Raw genomic sequence first — 19,747 nt, 5'->3', positions numbered from 1 at the left:
GATGGAAATTTTGAATTTCTAGCATCTCACTATCTCTAATCACTGACATCCTGTGGGAAGCACTGTTTATTGTCGTAAAAGATGCCCAATCTCAGAGTTATGATTCCATTAGGATTGTTATTTAATATTTAATAGCTATTTGAAAAGAACCCAACTGAATAGGGTGATCATTTTACATACATTAGCAGGAATGTTAAGATTGCGTCCCTTTGTGAATATTGATTTTATTTATATAGATATATTATTATCTTTTTCACCTGAAGATATTGTTGCGGTACACTCGGGGATATCTGTGGAACAACAGGACTGGGTTGAAGAAATGTCTGGCCAACAGATCCTCCTTCAGTCTTGGGAATGCACACGTTAGACATACTAACGCTCTGAACAAGAGGCAGATTTGGAACACTTCCAGTCTCGTCAGTGCAGAGTATTTGAGTTTCAGCCGATGCACCAGTGACCTGTATCACAAGAATATGTGTAAGGATCAATTGTTTCAGAACATATTTCTACTAATGTTGTTAGTAGGTTTAAATATAGACCTACAGATAGCAATGGTTGAGGAGTTATCTGGGAGTGGGAATAAGTTTCCCCCTGTAGAGAGAGTGCCAGGCTCTGTCCACTTGCATATGACTCACAGCTGGCAGATCCAACACTTTCAATTTCTGAGTAAAAAAATAAATGTTCAACAAAGCCATAAAACTCACACATTACATTTAGAAATTTGACAACAAAAGCAGTGCCTTGCAGAATTATTTATACTCTGAAGTTTTTAAAATTTTGTCACTTTCATCCACAAAACTCAGTGGAAGTGGATGGAAAAGGACATATCAAGGCTTTTTACAAATAAAACGGTAGAAATCTGGTATGTATATGTATTTAGTGCCTGAAATCTGTTTGCACCACCCTTTTCTACAATCATCTTCTTACCCACTGTGTGTCATCTCAACAGCATGGCGGTGCAATTATGATGTTTCACTGTGGGGATGGAGTGTTCAGGATAATGTGAAGCATTATTTTCCTGATAGTGTTTTTTTGTATTGACTATTCATTTTGGTCTCATCTGACCAGAGAACTCCTACACGGATTTTGGGAAAATGCAACTTCTTGTGCTTTTCTGTTTTTGATAAAAGTCAAATGTTTGGAAAGTTTGATAAAAGTCAAATATTTGGAAAGATGTCCTGTCAACAGATTCTCTCACTTGAACTGGAGTTCTTCCAAGGTTTTTAGGGGCTTCTTGGTTTCTCCTTTAGATGGACAGACTTATCCTGGTAGATTTTTAGCTGTGCCATACTCTTTCTATTTTCAGATGATAGATTTAACAGTACAATGTGAGCTATTCAAACCGTGGGACATCATAGCCTAACTCTGCCTTAAAATTCTTCACAACTTTATCTCTCACAGTGTGCTGTGTTCCTGGGAACAATTTAAAAACTTTTTATCACTTTTATTCCACTTCAGTTATATGCTTTCATTTCCTTTGATAATGAAAGCACATAACTTGTTTTGTTTTGGCTCCAATGTCACAAAAAGCCAAAAAACTTTAAGTGTCTGAAAACTTTACCAATGCACTGTAGGAAGCAAGTTTTTGATCAACTCTACCTGGCAAGCTAAGGGTTGTCGCACCAAGGATATGTTGCTGCATGACATGCTGGTCAACTTCAGGCAGCTCCTCAGACTCCTGAACCACTCCTCCAGCTCCACTTTCGCCACCTCCTGTTTGTCCAGCTGCCCCAACCACTAGTGAGGATGGGCATGAAGGGTAAGAAAAAACATAAGAGGTGACAGTAGAATCCCTTCTGTCATCAAAGCCTTGATGAGTAAGCTGCTGCTGTCGACGCTCTCTTGACTTTTTGATCAGATTCACTCGATCCCGGATGGATTTTCCCACCACCTTTGCATCGCTCTCATGAAAGAAGCCTGACTTCACCTTTTAAAAGTGAGAGGGGGAGACAAAAAAACAAGAAGTGATCTTTGCAGGTACATTTAGCCTTCAGGTAAGTAGTAACTAGATTAGCTAAGTGCTATTTTTTCAGCCCATTAGATCATCACTTATAAATTGTTTATATCTCACCATTTCCAAAGCTACTTCCTCAGCAATGTCATTCTCCAGGTCATAGGTGAACTCAATGGCCTCATTGTCCTTGTGTTTCCCCTTCAACTTCTTTGGGTCTTCCACCCAAATCCGGAGAGCGAGGCAATCCTGGGCTCCGTTGTCCTCTTCTGCCAGTTCCACTCTTACTCCTGTATCCTCTGCAAAGAATGCATGATTCAGGAGGTCTCTGATAGAGAGTCTGTCAAGGAGGAAACAGAAACAATGTGATAAATAAATGTGCATAAGAGACTACGGATATAAAAACAAAAAACTCCTTACCTCTGGCTTTTGTTCTGACGAATGCAGCCTTCAATGATTTCCTTGATTTCTGGGTCATTGACTTTATCAAAGCTGGCTGGTTTTATACCCTGCATTAACATGAATGTAAAAAAATTGATTTGAACTATTGATTTTCATTTCAAAGAATTACTTTTGTGCTTAAATATCTTGGATAATATTATTAGTTAACATTTTTATAAACAAAATCTTTGTCGTCAGAGTGATCAGGACAGCAAATTTCCATTAAAGGCACTTACACTTGTGACTTTGCGATAGATCTGAGCAGCATTTTGGCATTCAGAATAGGGGTATTCTGAAGTAGCCATCTCCAGCATACACATCCCAAAGGCATAAACATCCACCGATTCATCATAGTGCTCCTCATACATCTCTGGAGCCATGAATTCTGGGGTTCCTGTTAAAGCAAGAAAGCAGCTCTAAATCAAAAACAGGCCACAAAGACAAATACCAGATACAATCAATCAGTGATCTCAAACTGAGATGTGTTGAAAAAAAAAAAACACTACAATGGCAGCAGTTTTGGAGATAATTTGATGCAGTCGTCAAACCACCACAACTTGCCTTTTTCAAACACACTTAAATTTTTATCCCTGCCCATTTTTTCTGTTATTAACAAACCAACATTCAGAACAAAATGAACTTGCTGGATAATTTATCCAATATACTAACATGTGTCAAGACGAAGATATAATCTGACTTTAGCACATTACCTGTCAGTAGTCATAATGTTTAGCCTGGTCAGCTTATACATCTTACCTATGACACTTTTTGCAAAGGAGGTCCTCATAAGAGTGGCCAGTCCTAGGTCACCTATCTTAACTGACCCTGTGGGGCCTGTTATGAAAATGTTGTCACACTTGAGGTCCCGGTGCACAATCGGTGGAGTCCTGGTGTGGAGGAAGTGAAGGCCCTTCAGAATTTGTCTGCACCAACTTCTCAGGACTTTGGGTTTCATCACTTTGAAGCGCTTAAGGTAGCTGTGCACACAGAATACATGCCATCACCCAAAAGAACAAACTGATCGATAGCCAAGACTGGGAACACAAAGGTCAAAACAATGCAAATGCCACTGAAATTGTATTTATTTTCCTTAATATTTATGTTTTTGTCATAACTATTAGAACACTTACTAAAAAGAAACGCATAAACATAAAAAAACACATTACTCTTAAATATTATTGCAATGACCAGATATGCTGTTATTACAATGACATCTAAAAGTTATCTTTTAACGAAGATGATAACAGAAGAGGCAATAATAATAATAATATATAAGTGCAATAACTTCTTGAGCTTTTGTGTAGGTTTTATTTGTTCAATAGCTCTGTGGGTATTAGTCCATCAGTCTTGCTTAAGAGACGCAATGCGCAGGGATATTAAGTTTGTTAAAGGTGTTCCACATGGTCACTTTAGGTGTCAGTCTGGTCTTCACCTGTTCTGTCATGCTCTGTGTAAGCTGTGTGTGTTTTATCATTTACAATTCTTTGTATTTGCATTTTGTGGTTTGATTTCTGTTACATATTAACATCAACCTGCCAAGGAAAAAGCAAACAGTAATTAGCCTTATGCTATAATCTGGCATAATTTAATTTCCCTTTGGGCCTACGGACGTTTTTTACTGATAGAAATGGGCCCCATTTTAAATAAATAAATCTGAACCTGATGAACAGAAAGGTGATTTTGTACTAACGTTTTAAGTGTTCCTGATGTCATTAGCTCAGTGACCAGTACAATACACTTCTTTCCACGCAGCACAGATTCCCAGGAATCATAAAAGCGGACTATGTTGGGGTGTTGAAGACCTTTCAACATCTCTGCCTCCTCCTTGAAGCGTTGTTGCTCCGCCTTGGTCAGCTTACGGTCCTGCAGTAAAAAGGTACATGCAGAAATAAAAGGTCTGAGTAGTCACAAGGGCTGCTTATTTACAGGACTGCAGTTCAAAAACACTAAGTAGACTGCTCCATTGATTTTCTTCCATCATAAAAGGTTACTTAAAAACAATCCATTCATAAATTTAAAACATCACAAGGCTACTTGAAGTTTTCTACTGGTGTACAATAAATCCTGATGCCACTAGGTGGTGCTAGCAATAAAGAAATGCAACCAACCTTAGGCAACACCCAAGCTGTAGCTTTAAAAACACATTTATGCTGCAGCTGCACCACATTGCCAATATGGCACAAAGAACCAGTGCTGCAGAAATTAATTTCACAGTCATACAACATTCTAGAAAACAGAGGTAGCCACTGACAAATCTCACGTTAAACACAAGCATAGCGACTACTTAGAGTGAACATATTATTTTCTAATAATCATTTTATTGTTACATAATCCATCTGAGCTTGAATCTTTTCTTTACCTCTTACCCCTTTGTTTGTGCCATTGTTAATAAGGAGCAATACAGAGACAAAAAAACAAATAATAATAATAATAATAATAATCCTTGCAAACAAAAAACGCTTTTTTCAAAACTGTGTGATATGTGATTGTGATGTTGCAAAAAAAAAAAAAAAAAAAAAATATATATATATATATATATATATATATATATATATATATATATATATATATATATATATATATATATATATATATATAATTACAATCCAGTTTTTCACAGTGCAAGAAATTTTGGATGTCTCCTTTAAACTGGTACATATTTTAAACTCTGTATGAACTAGTATTATTTTCTGCTATGTGAGCAAACAAACTAGACAAGTGTGTATAATTTATTATTTTTCCTGCTGAATTACTATTTAAGACCACTGATAAAATAGGATCAGCATCTGATGAATTTATACTTTAAAACAGGTACATGTTGAAAAATAAAAGCAGGAAATCTTTACGACGATACAATGGAACTACCTTTAAAGTAAGAAACTCTGATGGCAGCTATTGTCCTGTCACATTCAAACAAGCCATAAATAGAAGTCGTCATAAGACTGGCTTTCCACTGATCAATTCCAATGATGCCGAGCTGTTAGCGTTAAACAAAACCAATCAGAGAGACAGCACCTGCAGGTAATTGGGGGCAAATGTGCAAAAAACAAATCACGTAATACAATCTTTGATGGCTGTACCTATCCATATTTTTTTGTTCTCATCATCGCAGCCCCTTGAGCGTTTGTTTGGATTTGTTCCTTCCCTCCCTGTGCACTGGTTCAGTGTCCTTTTCTGGAAATCCTACAGGGGAAGACAGTCTCTCATCCCTCCCCTTTTAACACAGAACTACAGTGTGGTGGAAAAAATGCTTGGCGCTGTGTATAACTATTATGTCTAACATTAAGTCATACTTCTTCAACACTAACTACATTGTGGAGCAAATTGAAAAAAGAAATGCACAAGTACAATAGCTCACAAATAGTATCAAATAGTATTCATAACTTTTTCTCACTTTGTGTCACTGTTGCCACAAACGTGAATGAATTTTATTACTTCCTGTCATAGACCTTGTATATTATATAGCAAATACAGTACACACGTGTGTAATTTAATCTCTGTGTAAATACAGCCGTTTGTTTGAGACCATTAGTGAACAAACAGCATCATGTAGACCAAGGGGCAGCAGACAGGTCAGGGAGAAAGTTGTTGTTTAAAGTACAGTTAGGTTATAAAACAATATCCCAAGCTGAGGCAAATTACATAGCACTTTGAAATCTATTGTGAAAATGTAGAGTATGACATAACAGTGAACCTAGCAAAACATGCCAAGGAGACTACTAACTAGAAAACATTTAAGCTGCCCATAGTAATCCTAAAGAAATAGAAGAGATCCATAGCAATTTAAAATGAAGAAAGCCATTTATTAATATAAATTTCTTATTCTGTCTATCTCACAAGCAGCCTCAAGTTTAATGAGTGTGAACGCTTTTAAAAGGCACTGCACATCCCTATCTGGTGTTCCCTGAACACTCACTTCTGCATGTTCCTACCTTTCCCAAAAGGTTTTCTCTTTTTTAATTGATTTGTACAGCATGTTATCTGTGTAAAACCCTTCTAGCTCAAGTGCAAACAAAAGTGTGTTAGAGAACAAAGCGTGCTTGATTTTGACAGGAAGTTCTGCCTCTGTTGTGTTGCCTCTGTCCTCTGTCTCACTCCTCATATGGAGCATCGCTCTCCCTCACTGTGTGGCACAGAGTCAGACAAGGTAACCTGGTTGTGTGTTTCTGTCTACAGCCTCCTCAGCGTCTACTGTGTCTCGTTGAGTGTCACATCATACAGCTTCGGGGTCAGCAAAGGTCACAATGAGTTCATTTAGTGTCTCCATGAATCTATTTAGTTGTGTCTAGACAGATTCACACGAGCCAATGCTGCACAAACCAATTCACAGATGCACACAAACACACTGCTTCAGAAAAACTGAGTTTTTACTTTATGCAAGCCTCCTTATTTATTAACATTACAAAACAGAGCCGTATTTTTTAAAAGAGAGTATGTTTGTTTACACTCATTATGGGTATGAACACATTTTCAGGTATTAATGGTGAATTTTAACAGCTCCTTTCTTGATGCACCACACAGTTAATTTGAAAAACATTATTTGGCTTCACTAGCTTGGATTTATTGAATTTTTTCTCTTATTCTAAGAGGTTCTAAGAGGATCAAACGTATGAGTACACCTAACCCAACTCTGAATAAATTCATTTTGCAAGCTGCTGCCATAAGCAGGGTGCTCGTAATTTTGGGTGGTTATTTGACCATTCCTTTTATCAAAAAAAAAGGTAGTGCTCATTTAAACTGGCTGGGTTCCTGGCATGGAGCCTGCTTTTAATCATAAAACATACATTTTCAATGGGATTGAGGTCAGGGCCTTGGGGAGGCAATTAAGGAAGCTTAATGTTAGCCTTCCAAAACTAATTTTGATGTGTGTTGGAATGTTTGTACAATGGGAACAACCAAATGTGTTGTTTATATCGTCTGACCCAAAGTGTCACCCAGAGATGAAAAAAAATAATGTTATATTGTTCCAAGATTCATGTGTATCATTCTATTCTATGAGAAAATTAAAAAAAAGATTAATATACAGTACAGACCAAAAGTTTGGACACACTTTCTCATTGAATTCAATGAGAAGGTGTGTCTAAACTTTTGGTCTGTACTGTACATAATTAAAAGGCAAGAATTTGACATTTTCTTCTCTTTAAAGAAAAGCTATGGTGTAGAATGTAACTATCAATCAAACAAATCTGTCACAGGGAAAAATATAAAACATAAAAACTGCAATAACCTTTTGTCAAATCTTTCTGAAGCATCTTTTGATTTAATTTCAGCATTCAGCTTCCTTTGGCTGGAGTCTAACACTAGACTCAGCCTTGACTTGGTAAAATTCGATCCCAGCACTTTCCAAAAATTCTCAAAATCTCTCTGACTCTGTGAAATTGTTATTTGAATTCATGGGATTCTTAAGTAAATTCAGCTTTTTGGCAAACTCTGAAGGTATTTGGATCATAATTTCATCCACCTTTACAAAAACAACAGTTCCGAACTTGAGAAAATTAACCGGGAAGCATGACACCACTATCATGTTTCATACTGACTATACTCACTACCTGTTTCAGGGATTATGGCAAAAGAGAGGGAAAAGACACAAGGACATAATTTATAAATACTTATTTTCAGTAAACAACAAAACTAACAACTTAATGTGGGGAAGTAACAAAAATCAGCTCTATCAATGAAGAAGTGTTAAGCAATCCAGACTAAAACCCCCAGAGAACAAGCAAATGGAGGAATAGGACCATTACTCCCCTAATGCAATAAAGCATTTCAGCCCTTAAGAAGAGGTAACTCAGGTGTTTCCAATTATTATGCCTGCTGAACTCATGTCAATGGACCCGTCTCTGCAGCAGCTCAACAGTCATCTGACAGGATCGTCACATAGTCATCTGACAGGTTCGTCACACTATTTCTTTGGTAATGGGAAGTGTTACTACTAGCCAAAAGTCTTTTGGAGTTGTGACCCTGAAGTTTAAGTGTGATTCCTTTAGACACTAACACCTTCTCTCAGATTTTCAGAGAGCTTGTAACAAAATCCTCGAATAAACGGGAAATGTACACGCTCAAGTGAGTCCTTTTACTTCTTTTTATACGAATTTGTTAATAAGCATGACCATCAAACAATGCTAGAAAAACGATTTCATTAATGAAAAGAAAGAGGGGACACATCAGCGCACTGAAGCGGCTACAAGCTGCCCGCTACATTTAATAATCAATTGTTTTCCTGAAATCATAGTATTTTACCCGTCACTCTTTAATTTTTTACAATTAAACAACGAAACAGTCAAATCTAAGTCCATAACCCAGCCTATAAATCAAAAGAAAAAGAAATAGTTCATCAATAATAATAGTCCATCAAAAAAGTCCATAATTAGGCAATCCAAAAAAAATAAAGTTCCGTTTGCGCAAAAAAAAAAACAACGTTGGGGCCCAAAAATATTAATCCGTCTTCGTGCACCAAAAATACAAGAAAGAAAGAAAAAAAATTGGAAGGGTCTCACCGGGTCGGCGTTTGTGTGCCCGGGCGGTTCCCTTCGTCAGGCCTGGATCGCGAGCGCCTCGGGTCCGGTCAACGCTCCGTGTGGCTCTATGTTGCCTCCAGAAGACTTTTGACCCCTTTGTGAATTGCTCTGGCCACGCTTTTAGTCCAGCAGTCAGTTCTCTCCGGGCTAATCTTGCAAGCTCCTCGGACCGTCGCTCGGCGTCTCTTCCAGCGTGCTGCCACACCCCTTTCTCCTCTCAATCAAGTGTCCTCTGTTCCTTTTTATAAGTTCCGGTAAAAGTTGTGACCCAGATATATTTTTACTAAGTGGACTTTCACAAATACATACATACAAGACATCCTTGTATACATATCAATACAACAAAAATTATGTGTATTTTATTAACCTATATTTTATTCTCGGAGGTTAATTTTTTTTATTTTTTTTTGCTTGGGATACCTTATTTCATTGTGATGTCACAAGCTAACCCAAGCTTTTGCTTTTGTTGGAAGATAAACCTTTTATTTTGCCACCGTCTTAAGGTATAAGACGGTGGCAAATACTTGCATTCTCTTATAGATATATGGAGAATGCAAGAGATGCTTTCTGAGTAAGAGCACAACTGCCACTTCACAGAAATTCATGCAGAAGAATAATGAAGCAGTGTTGCTTCATTATTTTTCTGTAATGCCACCGTTTCTGTATTTTCATTTGCTGTGTGTCATCACTGCACCATGATAAATATGAAAGGTTGTGAAATTTTGTTTGTGCTCCTCTCTTGACAGATTATACAAACAACATTTTTGTCCTTTGTAACATTTCTGCTAACTCTAGCTATTGGTAAATAAAGCAAATGAGCAAATGATGAGAAAGTCCTAATGGGATAGCGAAATGTTATTTTCTTAATCAAGCCAACTGTAATCAATTGAGAAATGTGTATAAAAGAGCCCTTAACAGCTGCCTTCCAACACAACCATAATTTAGCAAAATAATTACTCAGAAGCAAGATATGTGAGAAAAAAAAGGCAGAAGGATCTGTTATGAGTGTAAACAGAAGGAGACTGTTTGTTGTCTGCCTCCTGTGTGTGTAACCAAGGGTTAGTGAGATTCAATTGGGGTATTTTCAAACATATATGTCTTGGGTATATGTACTGTATGTGCAGAGCAAGATGCATCTTAATCAGATTTGGTTCTCTGTGGAAGAATATGTTCCAAGCAGTCCTGTCTGTTTTTATTCTGAATATAGTCATCTGAAACGCTATTTCCTGTGACTCGATTTGCAGTTTACAGGTGGATGCTTAGATGTAATGCTGTATATAAGCAAAGAAAATATTTAACACAAGACATTTTCAAAAGTATAATACTAAAAGATGTAAGCTATGAACTCATGTCAACTCTACAAAACAATTGTGTCAAATGTCTCCAGGCAGGTGTAGTGAGAATGCAGCTGTTTATAGATTGCTGCCATTGCTTATTTGTTGTGCAAGAAAAACTGACAACTTCCTTAACTCCTCTTATATTCCTTCGACAGGGAACAAAACCCCAAAACAGCATCAAATGCCTTCAGAGGGCAATGAAAACACACAACTGTTTTATTTTACATGTCATCAACCTAAAATGCATTTCACAAAGTAACGTTGCAAGAAATGTGCATTAGATTGAAAAATGTGAAGGCAAAAGGGTCCTACCTTGACATAGCTGAGTATACAAAGTATGCCGTTTTCGCTTTCTTAAAGTGTCATTATATAAGGTGGTACTACAGCGCATTATTTTGCTCATATTAATTGTAGTGTCCTACCATATATTTTTGGGTGGTGCTGTTGTTATTTTCATGACCAAACAAATCTTGCAATTTTGTTGTTATATACGCTACAGCAGATTGTAGAACTACAAATCATTACAGTAAGACTAAGAAAAGACATCTGGCAGAGCAGAAGGTCAAGCTACAGGTTATAAACAAGTCTCATAAAACACCGGTCTAAATGAACAGGATATGGTTTTTGGATGAATGTTAAGAGACTCAGGTCATGAATACCAAAGCATGCAGGTCCTAAAACCTCTATTTTAGCAAACACTGTATCAGTGTCAGATATCAGGGAGATTACTTTCAGGTTTGATGATTATTTGGAGAAGTCACAGATGTATAACTAGGTCATAGCTGAAAATTACTGTTAACAAAAGGGGGAATGTCAGTCCTCAGGGTGACATTGGTACAATTTTTTCACATTAAGCTGGGTGACAACTGTATCTTGCAGTGCATGTGTTGCAATACAGCACACATGTAAGTGTGTGAGCGTTTCAAAATCCAAGGTGGTGGAGGACTGGGATTAAGTTACGGTAAGCTACAACAGCTCTGACTAACAAGAATGATTGCTCTATAAGGGCTGGTCTGCATGCTGGATTAAAGATCTTCATTTGTTAATCAGCTTTACAAACTTCAATAATTCTTTGCTCTAAAACACCCACAAGACATTTATTAAGAAAAATCAAAGATATTAACTTCATGTTTAAAAATAGGTTCATACACTATTAATGTATATGAAGTTTTGCTGGCATCCTTCAAGAACACAACATCTCAGTTTAAAACCACAAACCAGAAGTTCAGAAATAATTCTTCTTATAACTCTTAAGGGAATAGTACTTTAATTAAAATCTGACTGACATGGCCCCTACTTTGCTGGTGGATTATCTTAAACATTAGTTAGGGCATTGTAAGAACCTCGGACTTATTGATTCTAGAGAAGGCCGTGCAGTTAATGGTGTTTTTATGTGATTCATGCTGTATACAATGGTTAGCAATTGGATCTCGGTTGCTAACCAAGTAATAAAAGGCCTTCGTGGAAGAATACAGCCCCAGGGATCCTTGCCAATTGTCAGTGACCTGGATGAACTTATGTCTGGCCTGTTGCATTGGATCAATTCCAATATGGTCTGTTCAGTTCAGCAATAATCTATCCGAGTTAGCTTCTATTGTTGTTGGTCACATGGCAATATTGTATTTTATTTATTTTGCCTAACCCAGCTGTTGTTTAATCATCAAAGGAAACATGGCTTCTCAAGTCTTCCTTTGTTACGCAAAAATAAAGGATTCAAATATTATACACCCAGTGATGTAACGTAGCAACCTCTTCCAAAGTGTGGAACTGTGTGTCGACTGAGTTCGGACGGTGCCTTTCAGTGTCTTACCTGAGGCTAAAACTGAACTATCTGGCCCAAATGCACTCCGCACAGCATGGCAGCATCATACTACGGGGGGCATTTTAATGACCCCATAGAAAGGAAGCTTGTCAGTGCTGATGGACTCACTGTATGTCAAAAGAAGCAATCGAAAACAAAATGTGATGATTTTAAGCCATGATTTTAAGATTATGTTTTATATTTTTTAAAGCTATTCATCACTTTTCTGCACCAATGTTATCCACAACTTTGTGTTGGTATATCAAACCCAATCAAACTAAAATACAGTGAGGGTTGTGGTTGTAAAGTGACAAAATGTGAAAACGTTCAACGGGTGTGTATACTTTTGCAAGGGACTACAAATGCTGCAAATTTCCAAATATCTAAGTTGGCACCCGTTAAACTTCCGTCCTGACTGTTGCACTAGTGCTAAGCTTAGCTGGACCAATCTGGGATGACTGGGTTGAACCAGTCTGGTTTCTGCCGCCCGAGTTATGCTGCTTGTGCAGGGTTTTTGTTCCAGCCTGACAGGCACCCACTGTAATTAACTCCCTGGATCACTCCGCATGCTCACTCAAACAGACAAAAAGTGAACGGGAGACAGAGGAAGGGAGGGGGGACAGGGAAGGAGAAATGGACAGTGACAGGCAAACTAATTCAATGACTGTATGTCACTGATTTAGATGGCAAAGGCTCTCACACAGAAAGACACAGATATGTGCAATTTGCATACAAACAGATCCAGGAAACAGCAGGTGCAAATATATAGCTCTGCCCTTTAGGTGTGAAACTTCCTAAGGAAAGTGAAATAATGAGAAAGGTTTTTCAAACTGCTTTTGGACAGCTAATACCCTAGTTCCCTAAATTTATGGTCAAAGAGGGAATATTGTGTTACCAAGCTGAAGACTCAGAGGAAACTAACAGTATCAACTAATGTCGGGTTAGTTCTGTAAAGGTTGTCTTCCATTCCATAACCCTAACTGCATCTAAACTGGAACCATCACACAGACCGATCATAGTGTTGGGGCATGATGACAAATGTAGATTGTGAATTTTATTCTTGTCAGCAATTCAACATGTACCGTTTAATTAAAACATACAATGGTGCTCCTAAAGCAACTAGGTCAACTTTTCTTTTCAAATTAGATTGTAATTGGCCAGAAAATATTTGATGGTGCATCTCTAGATTTTGATTAGGATGACAAGTTATTTGCTTGAGTTTTACAACACAGACCATCTATAGCCATGTAACGTTATTATTTATGAGCACTTTTGTCCACTTTAAAGCCTCTGTACATTAAAGCTGTTTACAGGCTTTGGCAGGGTAGACTAAAAAGGACAGATCATGTGTTCTGGGAAACTAGAATGTTGCATTGAATGGGAACTGGATCCGTCTATAGGAGTGTGACTGTTTGTAATGTGTGTTTAAGCGTGTGCACAACAGTGTGTTCAGGGTCTCTCTGAATGTGATAACTTAGGCCTCGCTACATGGCTGCTATCTGGGAGGGAGGCCACGGTAATCCCCTGTTTGGCTCATCACCTCCCTGTCTTACGTTCACACTCATTTGTCTACTCACCATCCCCTCATTTTTTTTCATACTCATGTTTTACTTCTCCAGTTGTTGAGTTACAGGTACAAATCTATGAATTATGCTTGGAATGTTTTAATTCATGTTCTTGGTTTTGACCCTTGCGGCCATGCAAGGACAAGTGGGTATGGATGAATGGATGATTGGATATATAGTTATATCTTTTTACGCATCCTGTTTGGCAACAAATTGCTACAAGCTACCAGCTCATACTGAACATCATTCACAAGTTAAACCTAAAGGAATATCAATAAACACAGATGTTATTTACTGTTTAGTTGAAAGCATAGTTATATTCAATAAATTAGAATAAGCAGTCCATAGAGGCTCATTTGCTACTGGTCTGATGAAATATTAAAATCTTAAATGTTGTGTTTTCATTAACTGTAGGAGTAAAATCTTCAACATAAACAGAAATAAAACCTTTTAAAAAAATCAGTGTGTGTAATTGATCTATATAATTTGCTTAACTTAGTTAACTTACTAACTGGAATAAATGTACTTTTGAATAATATTCCAACTTATTGAGTATGGCAGTAATATAACATCTTTGCAAGCTGAGTAGTTCTACATGACAGGAGACATGTTGAAAGAGCAGAGGCTTGCTATTGACATGAAGCTGATTCAGTAGGTGTTAGAGTAATACCAGAAAAGGTGATACAGGGACATGCCTGCTGCTTGTTAGTCCAATAGACAGACTCTGATCTTAAGGATTAGCCAAGGCTCTTGTTTTGGAATTAGCTCCCAACCAAACACATGACTGATTTTGCTCACAAAGCAAACAGTCAAGGCAAATGGCTTACCAGAACACTGCTTTCTTTTGTGAGGCTAAGATGAAAAGTCCATCTCCCACCACATGTTTAATTCATGTCATTTACCATACTTGGCATTAATTATGGGAATAACAGAATATTGTAATTTAAACTGCACTTCATTATTTTCTCCCACTAAGACGTTTGTGCATGACAAACAGTTTCATTCAGCAACTACGAGACCCTCAGTAGGTTAAAACATGTTAGTACCTCTTAAAACGTTTTCACAATTTGAAAGCCATAAACATTAAAAACTGAGATTTTATGTGATGGACCAACACAAATTACTGCTTATTTTGATGTGAGAACAAAAAATGTAACTTTTTTTCCCCCCAAAATTCTAATTGTTAAAACTCTGAAATGTATGGGGTGCCTCCTTCACTGTGATACTTTCTAAATAAATTCTTGCCTTCAGAAGTAACCTCATTAGAAGGAAAATTATTTTGTGAGTGCTTTAATCGCAGCATAAATTAGTATTATTAATGAAACAGGGGACAAACAGCATCACAAGAAACAAGGAACACAGCAGATAGCTCAGGAATTAAGTTATAAAGAGGCTTAAAGCAGGCTCAGATTATAAAACAATATCCTAGGCTTTGAACATATTACAGAGTGTTTCTCAACATAGAACACGTAAATGCACACCACACTTTTGTAAAGAACGAAGTTATTGTTATCATGACATATATATATATATATATATATATATATATATATATATATATATATATATATATTCTAACATATATTTCACTTCCCTTTTGAAACCTTGAAAAAAACCCACCCCACCGGCCTCTCCACTCTGCCTTAGTCAGACTCCCCACAATCCTGTGCTGCATGACTATCACTGTCACATGACCAAACAAATACTACAGAATCCATGCCTCCCCCTTCAGAAAAAAAAACTAAGATGAAAATAAATATTGGTTGTTAATATTGTCTGAGTTTTATTTATCGGGTTAATATCAATATGTTAAAAAATTACTAATACTTGCTGATACCGGTGTTAGTGCTGACATATTGTGCATCCCTAAACTGAACTGCAATCAGAAAAGCCATCTTTGTCAGAGCTTCCTTTTAACATCCATTCATCCAGTGGTCATGCGAGAGGCAGCAGGGTACAACACAGGTTGCTACTCCATCACAGGGTTACACAGAGACACTATAATAAGACAAAAAATGCATACACACACACCTAACGCCAACTGAGAGAGATCAATAAATCTAACGTACATGATGGATGCCAAAGTACCTGGACAGACCCCACAAGGAGAACATGCTAGTTTCCTGCAGAAAGACCTCACACCAGGATTTGAGCACAGGACCTTCTTCTTGCAAATCAATAGCACTACCAACTGGGCAAACATTCAGCCCTTCATCTAACATGTAGTTCGAAAACACTTTTCAAAAACACACCAGAGAAAGAAAGTAGTTTACTTTTTATATCAACTGTAGAGTGCTTTTGATTAGAGATCTTAATGATAATTAATTTAACTGAGTTCTTTTTGGAAAATTAAAAAGCTTACTCTGAAGATTCGTAATAATTTCTACAATAAATTTCACTCCACAAAGTGTGGGCCAATTCAGGAATAATTTTTTTTAAATTTACACATTCCAACAACATACTAACAGCTTTTTCCATTTTCATTCTTCTTGTCATTAGCATTCACCTTGCGTGGCTTTACCTCCTGATGAATAGTTGAATAGTCTGTATTAACAAGAAAATACTTTGTCTTACCTGTAGTTCACACCAAGCCACTTCCACCCAGGTCTCCGTGTCAAGGCCTTTGTACACAGTCTTGAAGGCTCCTCTGCCCAGTTCAATGTCAAACTTAAGAAACCTTCCACCAGGGGAAGTGGCTACTGCCTTCATCTCTGCTTCCTCCTCCTGTTCACGGTCCCTCTCTCTCACACTCGGGGTGGGTGCAGATGGAGGAACATCTTTCCCAGGTTCATGGCCCTGAGAGGGGTCATGCCCCAAGGCTACACAGGAAGAAGCAGCCCCTTGCTGCTGTGCACTGTCAAAGACTGAATCTGTGGAGTGCAGCTCCAGGTGGGGAGCACTGTGGGGGGCGTCAGGAGGCATGCCTATCTCATCATCCGCATCACAGATCTCCACACTCTTTCTGAAGAAACGCTTTTCCCGTCTCTGCCGTTTTTGACCAGTATCGACAGGAACTGAAGGCATAGGGATTAGGACCGGAGTCTCTCCAAGCTTCTGAAAGGCAGCTTCTCCATTTCCTCCTCCTCTGTCGTCTCCTCCTTTCTCTGTGTCCATTTGAGCCTGGGAGGAGGGGAGGCCCAAAAAGGTGTTAGGTGTCCTCTCCCTCTGTTGGTCTCTCCTGACCTCCCGCTGCTTGTCCTCCTCCTTCTTTCCATCACCTTTCTCAGATGAGTCCTCAGTGCCTGTGGGCTCTCCTGGGTCTGTAGCCATGGAGAAAGGTCTTTCCCAAACCTTCGAGACTTCCTCCTTCGCCTCCTCCTCCAAACCCTTGCTCCTCCGTCAGTCCCCGTCTCTCTCTGCTTCTGTGGTCAACCAGTCACCACTTTTGTTCTGGAAGGTTCTTTATCTGTGATTCAGGTTACAGTTGGTTTAGATTGCAGACTTTCTCCCCCTCTTGTTTACTTTTTCCTCATTTGTGTCTTATTCTAATATTCTACTCAGTAATTCATAAGGATGACAGCGCAGGCACTAAAGAATAGCTTTTGTCTCTAGTGTCCTTATCCTAATTTTTCTACATGTTTGTCAAAATCCACTTGTGTAGCAGAACCCAAAGGAATTGACATGTTTGTCAAGCAGCACACTGATCCAGGAGTTTTCACACCTCCTGTGAAAGCTGAAGATTTTTTTCTCTGAAGATCTTCAAGTGAATCTGCAAGACAAATATGAAACAATTTGTTAATATTTAGATACACACCAGATGGAATTCCTAAATTATGGATATATCTGTGTCTCTGAAGTTAAGGTAAGCCAGGTTTCAAGCAAGCCTTTCTAATATTAATTTGAATTACGGGAGTAGATTAAAAAAAAATCATCATTCTTTGCAGGAATACTTTCTAACTATCACATATACATTAAAGCATGTGCATTTAATAATGTTCCTTTTCTACAAATCTTTCCAAAAATGAACAGAAGTGATTGTGTACAATGATTGCATGTAATTAAACAAAAAAATCTTTGTAAAGTTGAGTAGATGGAGTTCAGAAGGGATTTTTAATGAGCTACCCTCATCAACCATCCAGCACATTTATCAGCCTTTTATGACATAAATTGTGTCAAACAGCTCCATTAGTCAACAGAGAGCTGCAGTCAGTGGAATGCAACTGCAACCATTAAAAATGGATGACGATCTAGGGGCCAGTTGAGTGTGAATAATTCATACAAAGAGTGACTGTTGAACTGTGCTGGAGTGACTAGACATCTGTAGTGGAGATCTAATAAACAAACAACTACTCATAACTATGGTTATCTGGCATCAGCCAAGAGAGATAATCAGTGCATTTTTGGTCAATTAGGAAAGGCTTATTGCAATTCTGCCTGTAGACTAGACGCGTGCTGATCACTGGTACAGGGCTTTAAAAGGTTAGTTTCAAAATCTGTAAAATGTCTTGCCACACTGATTCTATATTTTAAAATTCCTGAGTTTTCTACAGCTGTATGAAGCATCGATTAATACTGCACCTACCCTCCCCCACCTGTTGCTGACATTACCAATAAGCTTGCTGAAATAATAATACTAAAGTCTTTAAAGACGATTGCTGTTTAACTTTTTTTTCTGGTTGCAAAACACAGCCATGGCATAAAAACTGCAGGAGCAACATCTTTTACATCTATATTTTAAATATCTAGGTTTGGCAATATAAGGGAATATTCAATAAGCAGCTGACTGCAGAGTAACTACCTGAGTAGACAGCTGGAGCAAATACCCAGCCAGTACCAGCTTGTTAAACTTGTGTTCCTCAATAAAGAGCAGAACGGCAATAATGGGTTATATACTGAACACTAAACTTCTACTAAATTTCAAAGGTGCTTATTCTGGATAGTTTTTTTGTTTAAGTCTATGCAATAAAATAAAGATTTCAGAGGATAATACTATTATTATTATTGTAGTAAGTAATGGTACATTGTTTTTGAAATAGTAGGAACAATTGTTGCTTTTCAGTTTTGGATCAAAGAAAAACTATAGCTTACATTGTTGTTTCCACTTAGTGCACCATTGCTACAGAATGTATGCATCCGATACTCATTATCACAGAGATAACCCAACAGTAACAGTTCTTTATATTATGGATTCCTATGCAGACGTTGCTGAAGAGTCACTCACTTTGTTAGATACTTGGAACTGAAAGTGAAACTGACAGCATGACCTCCTTTCTGGTGAATTCAACAACTAATTATATAAAGTCTGGGGAGCACTCATAGAGTATTTAACCCTTAAATATAAAAGGTAAAATGTCCCAATGCAGTAAAACACAGGCCTGACAGGATTTGATGTTCCAACAAAATCTACCTAATTTTCTTATGTTTAGTTCTGCACAAAACATAGGTTTGAATAAAGCGACATAGATGGCAAGACAAAAATCTGTCTCTGATTTTTGTTCAAATCAGAGACAGATTCATACCTGCTTGTCAAAATGTCCAAATAACCACATTTTTAGCTGCTGTTTTGTTAGGGTATCAAAACCAAAAGTTTCTCTGACAGTTTCTACAGGACAGAGTTAAAGCTCGGGATCAATATTCTGAACATAAAGAAAGCAAACAAACTAGGGTAAAGAAGCAACAGTTTCAGCACAAAGAAATGTGGTTAGACTGGGAATAGAATGGAGCAATAAATGGAGAGAAAAAAAGGTGGAGCCATGATAAGGAAATAATCTCGCTTTGCATTAGTTAAAAACACAACACGTTTTACTTTACAGATGACCACATGAAGCTTGATAGTCCATCTTGATAGCCAAACTTGCTAGACTTTTTAGAGCATCCATGTCACATGAATAGTTTCTTGGGATACAGGACTTGTAGTTATGAAGACATCAACAGGGACCACCTACCTCACCACAGTGAGTCCAGACCTTAGACCTTTGAGAAAAGAAACCATGCTGGTCTCTTTTCTCTTTCACAACACGGTAATTAAGAATCGCATTAAGCCTATTCTGTGTCCAACTTTAAAGTAAACATGTCTGGCAAGCAATGTGCATAGCTGTCAGTCAAATTAAAACACCAACTGCTAAGAAACTCTGAAAAGAACAGAAACAATTCCAGTTAAGCGACATTCCAAGGACAGAAACACAGGCTGTAAA

General features: G+C 37.8%; 1 protein-coding gene across 7 annotated transcripts in view; it reads right to left on the bottom strand.

Annotated features, from left to right (window-relative positions):
* The window catches only part of wnk3 (WNK lysine deficient protein kinase 3), a 44,630-nt gene that overhangs the window by 19,420 nt on the left and 5,463 nt on the right, over positions 1-19,747 (bottom strand). For all 7 annotated transcript variants that reach the window (XR_004340734.1, XM_032573961.1, XM_032573925.1 and 4 more), the window contains exons 2-10: positions 16,188-17,322; positions 4,083-4,255; positions 3,149-3,369; positions 2,629-2,786; positions 2,372-2,460; positions 2,072-2,291; positions 1,600-1,927; positions 544-662; positions 258-458 (exon numbers count right to left, since the gene is read on the bottom strand). Coding sequence is in view for 6 of the 7 variants with exons in the window: in XM_032573961.1 (XP_032429852.1) it covers positions 258-458; positions 544-662; positions 1,600-1,927; positions 2,072-2,291; positions 2,372-2,460; positions 2,629-2,786; positions 3,149-3,369; positions 4,083-4,255; positions 16,188-16,883 (2,205 nt within the window). In the remaining variant the exon portion in view is untranslated. The remainder of the gene's footprint in view (positions 1-257; positions 459-543; positions 663-1,599; positions 1,928-2,071; positions 2,292-2,371; positions 2,461-2,628; positions 2,787-3,148; positions 3,370-4,082; positions 4,256-16,187; positions 17,323-19,747) is intronic.

Source organism: Xiphophorus hellerii, chromosome 1 (genome assembly GCF_003331165.1).
Source record: "Xiphophorus hellerii strain 12219 chromosome 1, Xiphophorus_hellerii-4.1, whole genome shotgun sequence".
Taxonomy (NCBI): domain Eukaryota; kingdom Metazoa; phylum Chordata; class Actinopteri; order Cyprinodontiformes; family Poeciliidae; genus Xiphophorus; species Xiphophorus hellerii.
Note: the sequence above shows the minus strand (reverse complement) of the source record. Positions and strands in the feature narration are given on the sequence as shown.